Source organism: Furipterus horrens, unplaced genomic scaffold, assembly GCF_987537825.1.
Source record: "Furipterus horrens unplaced genomic scaffold, mFurHor1.1.pri manual_scaffold_1, whole genome shotgun sequence".
NCBI lineage: Eukaryota > Metazoa > Chordata > Mammalia > Chiroptera > Furipteridae > Furipterus > Furipterus horrens.
The window spans coordinates 106,393,085-106,405,297 of NW_028327171.1; the positions used below are offsets into that span (position 1 = coordinate 106,393,085).

Below are 12,213 nucleotides of genomic sequence, written 5' to 3' on the forward strand. Positions count from 1 at the left end.
CCAAGTAGTAAGACTGAGCACAGCATTAAATATACAACGAGGGAAAACCAACCTTATGAGTGAGCATGAAGAACCTTAGAGAATATTAGAAGAAAGGAACTGTACTTATGCCTGTCAAGGGTGTACTGAGTTTGTGCTAAATTCCTCAATCTAATAAGAAAGAGGAATATCTGGATAAAAATCAGAAACAATGAAAAAATTATTTTAATGATTGTTCTATCAACTAGGTAGAAATGAAAATGCTTAACGACACAGTAGTCTACACTAGTTGCCCACAGAGTTGCCATTTGCCTCTGAAATGGTTTGTAGTGCCTTTGCAGTAGAAGAGTTTCATAAGGCTACCTACAGCATCAGAGACTATGCTAAGTAAAACAAAGGAAAATCCACACAAAACCAATGGTGAATTACTCTTGCATGTCAGGAAAAGCAGCTTGTCCAGTACAATCCTAAAGTGGGAAGGCAAGATCCATTTTTGCCCCCAGAGGGCACTGTGGTTTTCACAAAAGAAGGAAGTCTTCTGTGTTGGCTTTGGTGGCGGGCTTCCTGTTGGCTTTTGTTTTACATGGTGTGGCTCTTGTTCTTTTCTATACACCAGCTTTAAAGACCTGGGATAGACTAGACAGGGGTTGGGGGGGGGGGCGTGTTTAACCTCAAAGAAATTAGAAACAAAGAGCATATTGCCCAAAACATTCACTTTCTTCCATTTTAAAAACAACACCAATAATAACAAAAGTCTTCTCAATTTTCTGTAACTGGTTCCTACTGTGTTCTTTTCTCTGCACAGGCAGCATGCAGAAGTTGACTCTCCTATCCATCTGCCTGTTCAACCCACTGTAGTGGGCTCCTGCCTCACCCCCCTCTGAAACTGCTCATCAGTGTCCTCCATGAGGTTAGCCCCAGAAAACTCTCTTCTGTCCTAATCTTTTTTTTTTATTTTTTAAAAAATTATATTGTATTGATAACGCTATTATAGTTGTCCTAATTTTTCCCCCTTTGCCTCCCTCTACAAGCACCCCTCACTCAGGCAATCCCCACACCATTGTTCAAGTCCATGGGTCATGCGTATAAGTTCTTTGGCTACTCCATTTCCTATACGTACTATACTTTACATCCTCATGGCTCCTCTGTAACTACCTATTTGTATTTCTTAATTCACTCACCTTGTCACTCATTCTCCCAAACCCCCTTCCATCTGGCAACCATTAAAACATTTTCCATATCCATGGTTCTGTCTGTTCTTCTTGTTTGCTTAGTTTGTTTTTTAGATTCAATTGTTGATAAGTATATGTTTATTGCCATTTTATTGTTCATAGTTTTGATCTTCTTTTTCTTCTTCTTAAATAAGTCCCTTTAACATTTCATATAATAGTAGTTTGCTGATGATCAACTGTTTTATTTTTCTCTCTGGGAAGTGGGAACCTCTTTATTTGCCTTTTGATTCTAAATGATAACTTTGCTGGGTAGAGCAATCTTGGCTACAGGTCCCTGCTTTCCATGACTGAATATTTCCTGCCAGTCTCCTCTTGCCTGCAAAGTTTCTTTTGAGAAATCAGCTGACAGTCCTATGGGGATGCCCCTGTAGATAAGTAACTGCTTTTCTCTTGCTGCTCTTAAGATTCTCTCTTTATTTTTAACCTTTGGCATTTTAATTATGATGTGTCTTAGAGTGGGCCTCTTTGCATCCGTCTCTGTGCTTCCTGGTCTTCTGTCCTAATCTTTATTTGATCACTTTCTATAGTTATTTCATTCTTTGAATCCTAGAACTCTGCTTTCTTGGCTCTCCTATGCCATCTTCCCTTGGTTCTTTCACTACCTCTCACCTTACAGGCGTTTTGCCTGGACTCACCTCCCTACCCTCACCCAACCCCCTCCAAAATCCATGCTTTCTCTGCTGGATTCCACAGCTCAATGATACACCATTTATCCATTCAAATCAGAAATCTAGACTCTTCTCCTCTGTCCCATAACCAAAACATCAACTAGGTCCAAACACCTAAGTCACTTATACCCCTACCCTCCTTGCCCATTGACTATTTCACTTCAGGGCCGCAGGGCCTCTTTAAAGATTTAAATGTATTTAATTTTACATTTTATTGTTTGAATAGGTACTATGTTTACTGGTTCAAACTTGGAAAGTATGAAAGGTTCCCTCCTACCCCTAACTTCAGAATCATAAAGTCTGTGCAGTTGTAATTGTGATAGTACTGTCAAATTGCTCTCCATAAAGACTGAGCTATTTCTAGTCTTACCATCCATGTGCAAAAGTCTTACCTCTGGCCTCTGCCTCCATTCATCCCTGCTTGGAACTTTGTATCCTCCACATGGTTGTCAACACCACCTTTCTAAACTGCACACTTGACATGTCACTCTTTTGTTTCCCCAGCTCACAATCTTTCCATTTCTCCCCACTGATCTTCAAGGCCTTTCACTTCTAGACCTGTGCTGTCTGCCCAGTGTGGGCCACTAACCACATGCAGCTGGCTTTTGATCTGAAATGTGGCTAGTCCCAGCTGATATGTGATGTAAGTGCAAGTTAAAAGCTGGAATGCAAAGACTCGGTATGACAAAAAGAATGTAAAACACAAGTTTTTAACATTGATCACATGCTGAATGATTAATTTAGGATATATAAATGATTAAATTTAGGATATATTGAGTTAAATAATATCATTAAAATTAATTTCACTTGTTTATACTTTTTAAAATATGGCTCATAAAAAATTTAAATTAGATATTTGGTTTCATTATATTTATACTGGACAGCACTGGTCTAGCCCCCTCCTCCATCATCGCCTTCCCCATCTCACCTCCCCCATCTCACCTCCTCCAAAGCCCCAGTGCTCCATGTGTGCTGCAGATCACAATGGTCCCCTGCTTAAATGCTCCCCGCAACTACCTCTTCTCATACACATTCATTAAGATTCTGCTTCAAAATTCCTCTTGGAGGCATTCAAGAGATATGCTTCTTTATTCATATTTCCATCTCCCTTTGCTAGCAGAGGAGGTGGGGGCCTCCAGGCTCCTCTGTGTTCCCTGGTACACAGGGAAGCTCGCAGTCCATACTGTTGGTCAAAACAAGGAATGAGGTCATAAAAACCCCAAGAGCCAGTCTAAAGGATAGAGCTGGAAGTGATAGGTCATAAAGCTGGTAAACAATTTCAATTTTTTTTTAAATGCCGGTATTAATCTGAATTCAGAACAGGAATTACATTTTCGCTGCATATAATGGTGACAACAATAAGAGTTTAAAGGAATCACAAACTCGGGAGAAACTCGAACTTCAGCGTTTGACCAGTCTCATCCTCACGTGGGGAGCCTGGCCCTGGAGGCCCGCTTCTTGCCCGCCTGCCGCCTAAGCCCTAGCCCGCAGGAGAGGAGACGCGAGAGCCTCGGTCGCCCACCACCCCGGGAGCGCGCGGAAAGGGACCTACTCACCGGGCCGACGGTAGAACGGAAGGAGGCAGGGAGAGGAGGGGGCGTGGCGCTGCCGGAACCGGGAGGGCTCTCAGGGAAAGCGAAACTGAAACTTTGCGGCCTCAGGCAGCAGGGCGGGACGCACCCTTGCCTCAGTCCAGGCCCAGCAAACATCCGGAGCAGCGGCGCCAGCCCAACGCGTAAAGCCATGGCCTCGAACCTCTGCCCGCCGTCCCCGCTGCTCGTGCGGGTGTCCGAGCCCGGCCTTAGGCAAAATCTACAAAGGAAGCTGGAAAGATACTTCCAGAGCCGGAGCTCGGGCGGCGGGGAATGCAGCGTCCGATCTCTGGGCGCCAATGCCCCCGACACCTTCATGGTGGAGTTCTTGGAAAGGGCAGGTGAGCCTCAGGCCCGGGGCTGGGGAAGAAAGTTCGTCCCTAGGGCCCATCCCGCGGCATTCCAGGCAGACCCAGTTCGAGCTGACCTAGGAGAGCGGGCGGGAGAAAGTAGGGCACTGTCTGGTGGGTGACAGGGACTGGGGCCTCTTGCTCCTAAGAGATGCAGCCCACGGTGGAGGATAGAGCCCAGAGGTGCCCAGTCGGCCATCTAGCCTGACTGTGCCTTAAAGTTGACACTTTCCAGCGTCTTTGTCCTGACCCATCTTTCTCAGCTCTCAGAAGAACATCTCCCCTTCCCTCCCCAGATGCACCCCTTTCCATTTAGGTATTCCACTTTTATGTTTTAAATAAATACTCAATTGATTGATTTTTGAGGATTACAAAAATAATATATGCACACCATAAAAAAGAGAGGAAAAAAGAATAAACAATATGGCGATAAACAATATGAAAGATTTGGTGTATTTCTTCCCGCTTTTTTCTATGTCAGTGAACACATATGTATATTTACAAAATTCTGAGTCTTCATTGTTCACTCCCTGTTTTTCTCAATCTACTTTATATGAGTATTATTCTATATGATTGAAAAGGGAAACCAAGACAGTTTCAGAGACATGACTTTTAATGAGCTGTCATTGTTCCATTATCATTGATCTTTCATTTGTACAGTAAACTGAAGCTCCCACTTGAGAGTTTTGAATAGCTCCCTCCCATCCCCTACCACCAACACATCCCAGCAAGCCAGGAGCAGCCCTTACTGGGAGGGTGCTTGGGCAGGGTACAGAGGCCTGAATAAGAGGATCGTTTGAAATCACTCCCATGTCTATGTGTATGTGTATGTGTATGTTTAATGTCTCCACTGAAGCTAAGGAAGGAGTGTTGGGGAAGAAAAAGCACCAAATTTTGCTTAATGAGAAACCTGTGACTATTTTCCTGGAACCTACTGAAAAGCCAGTCGAGAAAAATACGAGACCCAGAATGTCTCAAGTGCAAACACCATCACAAGATGGGGCGAGGTCTGGTGAGAGGCATCCAAATGAAGAACATATTCTTAATGCTGTGGATTCCTGTGTCCAAAAGGTAAGTATTTGAAAGAAGGAGCTAAGTATGTGCTTGCAACCTCCTCTCCAGCCACTGTACCTTTCATTATTGGTCCAGCAACCATTGGCTGAGCCAGGCACTGTTTTAGGTACTGGCACAGAGAGGATGACAGATCCCTGCTCGGTGTTGGGAGGTACATAGAAGGACAATAAGCAAGTAAACCAAATAAATAAAAAAACTTCAGAGACTGATGAGTGCCTTAGAGAGTGATGGGGCCGGGGTGAGTAAGGGGAAGGGGTGGCGCTACTTCCTTTTTTTTTAAGTATATTTCATTGATTATGTTGTTCGAGTAGTTTCAATTTTTTTCCCCTTTGTTCCCCTTTGCCCAGTACCCGCTTCCCTCCAGCAATCCCACCCCCACTTAGTTCATGTCCATGAATTGTGCATATACATTCTTTGGCTTCACCCTTTCCTATATTATTCTTAACTTCCTCCTGTCTAGTTTGTATTTACCAATTATGCTTCATAATCCCTGTATGATTTCCCCATTTCTCCCTCTTCCCCCTCCCAGTTGATAACCCTCTGAATGAACCCCACACCTATGATTCTGTTCCTGTTCTGGTTTGCTTAGTTGGATTTTATTTTTATTTTTTAGATTCAGTTGTTGATAGTTGTCGTTTTAATGTCCATAATTTTTATCTTTTTCTTAAGTCCCTTTGACATTTCATATAAGGGCTTGGTGATAATTAACTCTTTTAGCTCTACCTTCTCTGGGAAGCACTTCATCTGTCCTTCCATTCTAAATGATAGCTTTGCTGGATAGAGTAGTCTTGGTTGTAAATACTTGCTTTTCATCACCTTGAATACTTCTTGCCAGTCCATTCTTGCCCTGCAAAGTTTCTTTTGAGAAATTAGCTGATAGTCTTATAGGCACCCATTTGTAGGTAACTCTGCTTTTCTCTTGCTGCTTTTAAGTTTCTCTCTTTATCTTTAGCCCTTGGCGTTTTAATTATGATGTGTCTTGGCGTGGTCCTCTTTGGGTCCAGCTTGTTTGGGACTCTCTGTGCTTCCTGGACTTTTATGTTTATTTCCGTCACCAAATATGGGGAGTTTTCCTTCATTATTTTCTTACATAAGTTTTCAGTTTCTTGCTCTTCCTCTTCTCCTTCTAGCATCCCTATGGTTTGGATGTTGACATGTTTAAAGTTGTCCCAGAGGTTCCTAAGCCTCTCATTTTTTTCAATTCTTGTTTCCTCATTTTGTACTGGTTGACTGTTGTTTTCTTCCTTATGTTCCAATTTATTGATTTGAACCCTGGTTTCCTTCCCTTCACCATTGGTTTTGTGTGGATTTTCCTTCGTTTCACTTAGCAAAGCCTTCACTTCTTCCCTTATGCGTTTGATGTGCTTAAGCATATCTGTCAAGCCTGTGAGCATCTTTATCACCAGTGTTTTGAACTCTGCATCTGTTAGGTTGGCTATCTCCTCGTTGCTTAGTTCTCCCACTAGAACCTTGATCCGTTCCCCCTTTTGGGCCATGCTTCTCTGTCTCCTCATCTTGACAGACTCCTGTGTTTATTTACCTCTGTGTCTTAGGTAGAGCTGTTGCTCCTGTTACATTGTAATGGGCGGAGTCTTAGGGATTCGTCAGTACAGGGCGACCTGTTTCACCATTGTGGTGCTGTATGTGCGGGAGGGGTCTGAGAGGGAACAATGTTGCTTGCTCAGCACTCTCCCCCTTTTCAGGCAGTTCTCCCACTTTGTATGGGACTGGCACTTCTCTAGTTGTTGCCCTGGCTGTTCCCAGAGTGGGTGGGTCTGCAGATGTTCTAGGACCGTGGGGTTCTTTAAACAAGTGGACTCTGCTGAGCGACTGGTTTTTTCTTCCTCCACCCAACCCCTACTGGTTTCCACAGTCAGAAACAATGAAGCTTATTTTCCCTGGCACTGGGACCATGAGCTGCATGGTCTGGTCTGGAGCCGGGAACACTCCCCGGTGTCCCTCCTGTGTTTTTAAAATGTGTGACTGCCCTTTCTGGCAGCCTGCCGCTGTCACCATTGCTGCTGCCACCACACCACATCCTCTCCACCCTGGTTCCGTCCCTCCTACCTGTCTGGATGACTATTTCCTCTTATATCTTTGTTTGTTGGACTTTCACACAGCTCGATTTTCTGGAACTTCTGGTTGTCTCTAGTTTTGAGGTAGTTGTGTTCCTTCTTAGTTGTGGAGGGAGACACAGCAAGTCTATCTAAGCCTCAGGGTGGTGCTACTTCTAACCAGTAGTTTGAGACAACTTCTCTGAGATGACATTTGGCCTGAGACTTGATTGAAAAGGAATGAGCCATGCAAAGAGTCATTTGACAAATCAGTATCAACTGCTTACTGTGTGCCAGGCACTGTCACGGAGCTGGAGCTACAGCCAGGACTCTGCCCTCAGGGACCTCACATTCTAATGAAAGAAACATACTAACAGTAAACAAATAGATTTATAATAAATGTCTGCCAGCAATAAGTGCTAGGAAGAAGAATAAAGCATGATAAGTAGCAGTGACAGGGCCACTACTTCAGGATATGAGGAAAAACCTCTCTAATGAGGTAATGTCTGAGTAGACAGATGCATGAAATAAGGGAGCTAGCCTAGCTAAGTGGATTTCTGGGGGAAGAATGTTCTAGGCATAGGGGAGAACATGAACAAAGACCCCCAAGTCGGGAGCTTACATCCTGAGCCCCAGGAACTTCAAGGAGGGAGGCCAGTGTGGTCAGAGGACTGTAAGCCAGGGAGAGTGTGATATGAGAGGAACTTGGAGAGGTACTCAGAAGTCAGGTTTTGGGGGATGAAGGACTTTGGGTTTTCACTTAAATGTTAGGGGATTCATCATGATTTTGAGTCTGGGGAGTGGAGTGATCTGATTTACATGTCTAAGGTACAAGCTAATAATGGCTTGGACTCTAGGGTGTCCTGATGTGAGAAGTGGCTGGATTCAGGAAACATCTTCAAGGAAGATCTAGAAGAAGGATGTTACATGCAGAGGAAATAGCATGTGCAAAGACCTTGAGAAGTAACAAAACATTAGAAATATTGCTTTTATATTACATTCAATTTGCTTATCTTTTTCTTAGCTCAATCTGATGTGCTTGTCTTATGCATACAGTTAGATGTTTAGTTAAAAAAAAAAAAAAAAAAGCAGGTGCAGGGGTGGGCTGATTATGAGAAAAAAAAAAAAAGGAAAAAAACATCCTCCTCAGATTTATGACTCCCTTGCAGGCTCACAGACTCTTGTGAGAACCACAGCAGCTTGCTCAGAAAGACAAGTGCCTTCCCTCCAGCCCCTTCCCCAAGGTCAAACAGATAGTGGCAGCTCTGCAATCCAGATTGCTTATCCACAGAGCCTTTTAAAATTTCTCATGCCTATAAATGTAGGCTCTACATTTATATCAGAATCACTGGGGATGTGCCTGGGCCTTGGCTTTTTTTTCTTTTCTTTTTTTTTTTTCTTTTTTCTTTTAACTTCCCAGATGATCCCTAATGTGCAGACAGGGCTGAGAACCTCTGGGCTATAGTGTGCTACATCCTCTGTGAAAAGGATTTGAAAGAAGTTACCCTCTGCTAAGAGATGACATAGGGGTTATTTCTCTCGTCTTTAGACATTGCCCTGAGAGGAGGCTATTGGCTTACATGTCTGAGTCATTTGTTCCTTTGAAAATTTCAGATCTTCCTCACCGTCACAGCTGAACTGAACTGTAACCTGTTCTCTAAAGAGCAGAGGGAGCACATAACTACTCTCTGCCCCAGTGTCAAAAAAATGGAGGGCTACGATGGAATTGAGAAGGTGTGTGGTGACTTTAGAGATATTGAAAAAATACATGGCTTCTTGAGTGAGCAACTCCTAAAAAGTGACCGGAAACATGAAACATCTCCTTTGACAACAGAGTGGAAGCCACTCCAGGAAGACCAGAGCAACTGTGATTCTCCCTCTGAACCAAAAACCAAGTCAGAAGGAAAAAGCATATGTTATGAAGTTTCCTTGCCTCTCCTCGAACACTTCAAATATACCCATCCCGGAAAAATAGACTCAATAGAGAAAGTATTTGGTATAAAAATAAAAAGTCAGGAGAGTTCTCCAAATGTGGTCTCTTTAGTCTTCACCTCAAGTCAATCAGGTAACCTCAAAGCAGGTGAAGAGTCTTTTATTCGTGAATTTCAGCAGAGCATAGAAACTTGGAAGCAGGAATGTGTTGCATTGGTGGACAGTAAGCAGGCAAATAAAACCAAACATGAATTGAGTCACCAGTTTCAAAAGCTTTTTATAAAGAAGAATGGAAGAGAATTAACTCATCTTGGTATCCAAGATGATGTTTCAGGTGCCAGATGTCTTCTTGCCCCCCAAATCTCTGAAAGTCTGGTCAAGACACCTGTGAAAATACTGACTCCTGGGTGTATGAGGAATGAAATTAAGGTTGACACAGCACACTATAAACTTTTAGAAGCTGAATTACTCCAGGAAATATCAGAGATAGAAAAAAGGTACAACACTCAAAGTAGGGTTTCAGAAAAAAGTCAGAAAACCTGCATTCTGTTTGAACCTAAGAGCAAGGAGTTAGATCTGTCTGTGCATGCTTGTGCACATTTCATCGATGCTTATCAACATGCCTCATGTCAGCTGATGCGAGAAGTTCTTCCATTGAAATCTTTGGGCAAGGAGAGAAAGGACTTATATGGGACCAAGTTCACTGGTGACTTTAGAAATAGGCATCCAGGTGTACACTTTGCAGTAAATCAAGGGTCAATGACCTTGATTGGGTTGCCAAATCACCTTGCAAAGGCAAAGCAGTATGTTTTTAAAACAGGGGGAATGCCTCTGTTAGCTGGAAAGAAACAGAATGAGGATCATGAAACACCCATGGATATCGATAGGTCAGAAGCAGTTTCACCAATGTCCCAGCATTCTGTCAGTTCTGTGGACAAGGAAGAGGACATATGTGTTATCTGTATGGAGCCCATTAGTAACAAGAAAGTGCTACAAAAGTGCAAGCACGAATTCTGCACCCTTTGTATCAACAAAGCCTTGACATATAAGCCAGTCTGTCCTGTGTGCCAGGCTCCCTACGGTGTCCAGAAAGGGAATCAACCAGAGGGAACCATGACTTTCAGTTTTCTAAAACAGCATCTTCCAGGTTATGAATACTGCGGCTCCATTGTGATTTATTATGATATGAAAGGAGGCATACAAACAGTAAGTGTTTCTGAGATCCATGGGTTTCTTTCCAGTGTGCTGAGCAAAGAGACTGTGCTGTTGCCAATTAGTAGATTTTCCAGGGACTTATTTCCATGGTAATGTGCAATAGCTTTAAATAGTGATAAAGGTAACAATGTTTATCACTTATGTTTTGTGTCTGTTAAGGCAGAGAAAGGGTAGGTGTTGATTATGTGTTAGGGTGGGGGGAGTCAGGAAGGTGGATGGTATTCCCTTATGAATTTAGGGAAAGAGGAGAAATATGAATTATTCAATGCTTTTTTTTTTTTGTTTTTGATAACCTCTATCTGCAAATGAACGTATCTATCTGTATAGTAAAATTTAGACTCAGAAATGTTTTTATGCAGCATTGTGTTGTCTTCATACAGAAAGAGCACCCAAACCCAGGAATGCCGTATCCTGGAGTACAACGAACTGCATACTTGCCTAATAACAAGGAAGGAAATGAAGTTTTGAAACTGCTTCAGAAAGCTTTTAAACAAAAGTTAATTTTCACAGTGGGGGATTCTCGAGCTACAGGATGCTCAAATGTCATTACATGGAATGATATCCACCACAAAACATCCAAGTTCGGGGGACCAGAAAGGTGAGAACCTTTTGAACTAAAATGATGGCTAAATAGAATTTAGAGCTTGTAGGATGTGGCAATTTGAGGATATGTCTATAAGGGACTCTTTATAGCAGTGGGATTGGATACAGTATTTTGAGAGATGTTAGTCTCAAAGGCAGATTGGTTTCAATCACCTTCTACTCTCCCAACCACAAAGTACCATACAGTTACTAAATTTTGCATCAAAAGACAGGGGTCTTCAGAATCCAAGATGAAAGGTATCTCAGATGACTTGATTTGAGGTTTCCTGGTTATCAGAAGGGTAGATCCTAGGAATGTTATTTACTTTGCCTTCTTTTAAGACCATCCTTTCTTCTACTGTCTTCTTCCATCTGTCCATAGAGATCCACTTGGCTAATAGTACTTTAGAAAAACTCTTATTTAATGTTGTGGGAGTTGTATTATAGGAAATCCAATTGTTCCTAGTGAAATTCAGATAGAATATCTCAGACCTATAGTATTCAAAAGGGTCCTGAGACTTCTGCAAATTTTCCAAATTTGAAAATCCTCCTGTAGCACCTGTGAGGAAGAAGCCTGCCATTTTGAACAGAAGCCCTCCACAAGGCAGCTCACCTCCCCCCGACCTCCACCCCTAGCTGCTCTAGACTCAGGCGACTATCAGGAAGTTGCAGCTGGGCCAGTCGCCGACATGCTGGCCATCTAAGGAGGCAATTTAGTCTATCATGTGCTGTTTCTGCACTCCAAGCCTCAGAACTCCTTAAAACTCACCTCACCCTGGCCCTGGCTGCTGACATCTGACTCCAAGACACCAGCCCGCTGTGTCACATACTCAGTGAACCATCTTGTCCAACATTTGGCTTCTCTACTTCCACTGACCCCCTGAAACCTAACAGCACTTACTACATTTTTATATATAAAATATAAAAATATATACTATACTATATTTTTATATATAACATGTTATGTTTTTATATATATAATATTTATTTTTATATATTTATAATATATTTATAGTATAACTTTATGAGAGTTGCTGCTTACCACGAGCTGAAAATAAAAAATGTCTTGAAAGGCAGATCCTAGGCAGACAGCTAGGCTCACTGACTAGCTAAATGGCTCACATCTGCACACTTACAAGTGATTATAAGTCATCTGCCTTCAAGATTGCTTGTTAATGTTTGCAACACAATATTAATGCCAGGGGCCTACTGTACAGATTCTTTAAAACCATGTGTGTGTGATAAAGCTAAGGGGCTTTTCCTTCTGTAGGTATGGCTACCCTGATCCTAATTATCTGGAACGTGTCAAACAGGAGCTGAAAGATAAAGGAATTGAGTAAGAAGATTGCTGGAAGGACATCTTGAGCCAAGCTTTCAAAGACACAGTTGAAGAAGCAGAGTAAATACTAATTTAAATCCTTATGTCCAAAGACCTTTTACAGATGTTTATCTCAAGGGTTCATGTAAGATAAGAATCTATTAGTCTGTCATTTCTGGAGTCTCACTTTTTTTTTAAAAATTATTTACTTATTTGT

At 42.4% G+C, this 12,213-nt stretch overlaps 1 protein-coding gene across 1 annotated transcript; it reads left to right on the forward strand.

Annotated features, from left to right (window-relative positions):
• The first annotated feature begins 3,520 nt into the window (after nt 1–3,520).
• Nucleotides 3,521–12,213, forward strand: DTX3L (deltex E3 ubiquitin ligase 3L). The gene is made up of 5 exons (XM_090277411.1): nt 3,521–3,812; nt 4,678–4,892; nt 8,564–10,087; nt 10,477–10,694; nt 11,949–12,213. Exons 1-5 carry the CDS (start codon nt 3,623–3,625, stop codon nt 12,016–12,018), a joined length of 2,217 nt encoding a protein of 738 aa, XP_090133537.1. The 5' UTR covers nt 3,521–3,622; the 3' UTR covers nt 12,019–12,213.

What these genes read in the sequence shown, in the direction of transcription:
- DTX3L (XM_090277411.1), top strand. Translation starts at nt 3,623, where the DNA reads ATGGCCTCGAACCTCTGCCCGCCGTCCCCGCTGCTCGTGCGGGTGTCC. An exon ending in TGAAAGGAGGCATACAAACA is followed by an intron (nt 10,088 to 10,476) that starts GTAAGTGTTTCT and finishes GTCTTCATACAG; the next exon opens with AAAGAGCACCCAAACCCAGG. An exon ending in AAGTTCGGGGGACCAGAAAG is followed by an intron (nt 10,695 to 11,948) that starts GTGAGAACCTTT and finishes TTCCTTCTGTAG; the next exon opens with GTATGGCTACCCTGATCCTA.